General features: G+C 46.0%; 3 protein-coding genes across 3 annotated transcripts in view; 2 read left to right on the forward strand and 1 right to left on the reverse strand.

Annotated features, from left to right (window-relative positions):
• Positions 1 to 257: 257 nt before the first annotated feature.
• Positions 258 to 1,558, forward strand: TREMEDRAFT_64812 (uncharacterized protein; the record flags this gene model as incomplete). The annotated part of the gene is made up of 4 exons (XM_007007035.1): positions 258 to 447; positions 516 to 902; positions 951 to 1,333; positions 1,355 to 1,558. The coding sequence occupies 4 exons, from the start codon at positions 258 to 260 to the stop codon at positions 1,556 to 1,558; spliced, it is 1,164 nt and encodes a 387-aa protein (XP_007007097.1).
• A 290-nt stretch (positions 1,559 to 1,848) lies between these two features.
• On the forward strand, positions 1,849 to 2,624 carry TREMEDRAFT_64813 (uncharacterized protein; the record flags this gene model as incomplete). The annotated part of the gene is made up of 3 exons (XM_007007036.1): positions 1,849 to 1,900; positions 2,015 to 2,353; positions 2,392 to 2,624. The coding sequence occupies 3 exons, from the start codon at positions 1,849 to 1,851 to the stop codon at positions 2,622 to 2,624; spliced, it is 624 nt and encodes a 207-aa protein (XP_007007098.1).
• Positions 2,625 to 3,049: 425 nt separating this feature from the next.
• The window catches only part of TREMEDRAFT_64814 (uncharacterized protein), a gene marked incomplete at both ends in the record, with an annotated part of 3,214 nt that continues 3,103 nt past the window's right edge, over positions 3,050 to 3,160 (reverse strand). Inside the window, one exon of the mRNA XM_007007037.1 lies at positions 3,050 to 3,110. Coding sequence (XP_007007099.1) covers positions 3,050 to 3,110 — 61 coding nt within the window. The remainder of the gene's footprint in view (positions 3,111 to 3,160) is intronic.

Below are 3,160 nucleotides of genomic sequence, written 5' to 3' on the forward strand. Positions count from 1 at the left end.
CGATATCAAACCCAGAAAAAAGTATTTATTGCGCCCATTACACGGGGCGCCCTCCCCCCCCCCCCTCTCCCCCCCCCCCCCCCCCAAACCTCCTCCATTATCCTCCCGCAGACTTTGAAATCAACTCCGACTTTCACAACCTCAACTGAAAACGTCCTCCTGTTTCTCCTCTCGTTCTCATTTCATCTGAACACCTTCCATCCCCCCTCACGATCTGAGTATCTTTGACACTTGAAGTCTCACTTGCCTTCACAGTCATGACTGAAATCAATGGGTTGAATCTTAGCTTGAACAGGCCCTCTTTGATGTACACAAGCAAGATGTTAGAGAGGGATCTTGCCACCGCACTATCTATCTTAGACACTGAGATCACGTTGACAAAGCCTGCTTTGGCCCCAGATGACCCAACTTTATTGTTCTTGTTCGACACGATGGAGGGTTTTAACAGTGATTTCATTCTTCCTCTCCCCATCCTCCTTGAACCATTGAAAAGAGGAATCAAAGCTGACAATCAGTGGTAAAAGATCGTAAGCCAGTTGCACCATCAGAACGTCGCTTTTTGGAGGCTGCAGAGGGCTACTGTGAATTTGCTAGGAACCCCAACACTTATGTCACAAATGACAGACATTCTTCCAAAACTCCAGTGCAAGTGGAACCAACGTCTGATTCAGTGGGAGGGGGACAAGACCCCGATTTGCCGTTAAGAAGTGATACTGGACAAGATGACCTACTTTCTCAAGATAGGCAATCTTGTTTAGAGAGACTTGTGCAATATTTTTCTCACCAAATCAGTCAATTGATTGACGAAGACGCAATCAAAGTTGTATGTCAATATATGTTAAACCACTCTGAGGGTGATACACTCTGCCAACTTTCAATGGAGGCTTGCAGGGTACTTTCGGGTCAGTCATGATCTCTCCTGTGGTTTGATGTTTTGGCTGATCAAAGAGAGAGTGGCCCTGCCTTGATCAGTAGAACTTACGGCTCAATCCTGGGGGAACACAAAGTCATTTTGGCAGAGGTTAAAGCTGTATTGGAAGATCAGTGCCTCATCATACAAGGACAAACGCAATCTCTTCCGGAGGATAGTGACGATGTATACTATTCGGCCGTTGACGATGGTGAGAAAATGGGTATTGAAGATGATCCTCATGTTCACTGCTCAATACAACGTGTAGTATCATTGCTATCTACTTTTGTAGCTTGGTCAGCTAGGACGGATTCCCGGACAGGTTCCCGCGCATCAAGCTGTCCAGACAAGACTGGAGGGTTGAGTAGACTTCCAACCGTGCAAGAGGAGGAAGTTGAGGAGTATGTACCAGTGATGTCTTCCGTGAGTACGTGACATGAGAAGATTGTTACAGGACTGAGCCCCATAGAAGAAGGATGCATGATGTTTGTGAGATACGCTTCATGTTCAATTTGGGCAGAAACATCTTGTTTCATTATGCTAGAGCTTGTCCTCAAGAAGGTGATACCTTGTTCCGGTCCCGATGATGACGCACACGGTCCAGAACAGAGATACGGAGGGGTTTTGAAGGCGTGTGGAGCAAGTTGATGACGTTGAAACGGTACGATGACGTTGAAACGGAACGCTGACGTCACAGAAATCCTTTCAATCGGGACTTGATATCAAGAATATAGCATTAAACCCAAAATGTATAAGATCTGAACCTGAAGCTATACATCCCCATCTTTCTTTCAAACTGCTACCTAATCATGTCACTTGAAAGCACTTTTCTATCTGACGGTCAGAAGACGCCAACCAACCATCATACACGTGATGATAACCTTGCAACTATAAACAGTCTCATGAACATGATAAATCAGGAACTACAACACAACACCATGACCTCTGAAACTTTGAACCAATGCAGAACAGTGGAAAAGGGATTGATAGGTGAGTTGGCTTGTTGAAATTGACTCATATACAAGTGAAGTAAGCACAATTGTACTCTATCTGTGATCCAAGTATCTCGCACACTGATTCTGTTTCTGCACTGACACACACTAGAGTTTTCCACCTGGGCAGGTCCACAAAAGGAGGATTTCACCCGTTCACCTGATTTTAAACTAGACTCGGTAGCCATGGCAAGTGATTACCTTTTTTACTGGAATAATAGAGGCGAACAATCAGCCTTATCACTACCCCACAACACCCCAGAGACCACCAATCAGTCAATAATCATGTTTGCCCAAGGCAATGTTGCAACTAGAGAACGAGTCAATGCCTTGGTTGAATGGATGAATGATTTTGTATCTACTGCCCTTGAGGTATCAATCATAGAAGTGATATCTCTGTTGCAACTTGACCATATAAGAGCCCCTGCAATGGGACTGACTGCTTTGATGGGTGAGTGCATTTTCAGATCTAGTCCAGACTAATGAAAGAATGCAGCAAGCAACTGGCCAGAAGACAGTACTATACCATACGTGAAGATTCTATTGCGGAGCTTCAGAGCCTTGTTGTGCCCCTATCCCATTACATTGGTTTGACAACTCAAGACTCCCCGACCTACAATCCAGAAGGAGCCACACTCCATCCCAAGAGGGTGAAGAGAGTCTTGGAGGCTGTGGTTGAGGAGTTTCGAAACGCACAAGACCGACGCAAATGGCAGTACTGAACAACAATGCAGTCAATGCACTGACCACACCCATAGCCGGGTACACCGAAGTGTGAGAGCGGAATCATAAGAGATGCATGAGATGATGATGACACTCATGAGATATTCATACTTATCATAGTCTGGTCTCTATCCCTTGTTCTCCCTATCACTGTCATAGTTGTTACCATCTCGCTTAGTATGGGCAGCGTCGTCCTCGTCTCCCTCACCTACTACCCAAATCTCCTGTCCCTCTACTTTCTCCATTGCTGATATCATCCCCGTCCTCTCATCTTTGTCCTCCTCCTCCCTCCCCTCATCTGTCTCCTCCTTCTCCCATTCATCTCTCTAATTAGATTCTTCCTCCACAGCGCCTTCGTCCTCTTCTTCATCATCCTTATCCCCTTCCTCTACCGGTCCTTTATCCCAAGGCTCCTCTTCACTGTCTAGATCCCCGGACCCACTTCCCTCTTCATCCGTCTGATCCTCTTCATTGCTGTCATCGCTCTCAATCATAGCCCTACTCCTTCTCCCTCCGCCTTTTCCCGATGTGCACT

The sequence above is a fragment of the Tremella mesenterica genome, assembly GCF_000271645.1.
Source record: "Tremella mesenterica DSM 1558 unplaced genomic scaffold TREMEscaffold_12, whole genome shotgun sequence".
Lineage (NCBI taxonomy): Eukaryota > Fungi > Basidiomycota > Tremellomycetes > Tremellales > Tremellaceae > Tremella > Tremella mesenterica.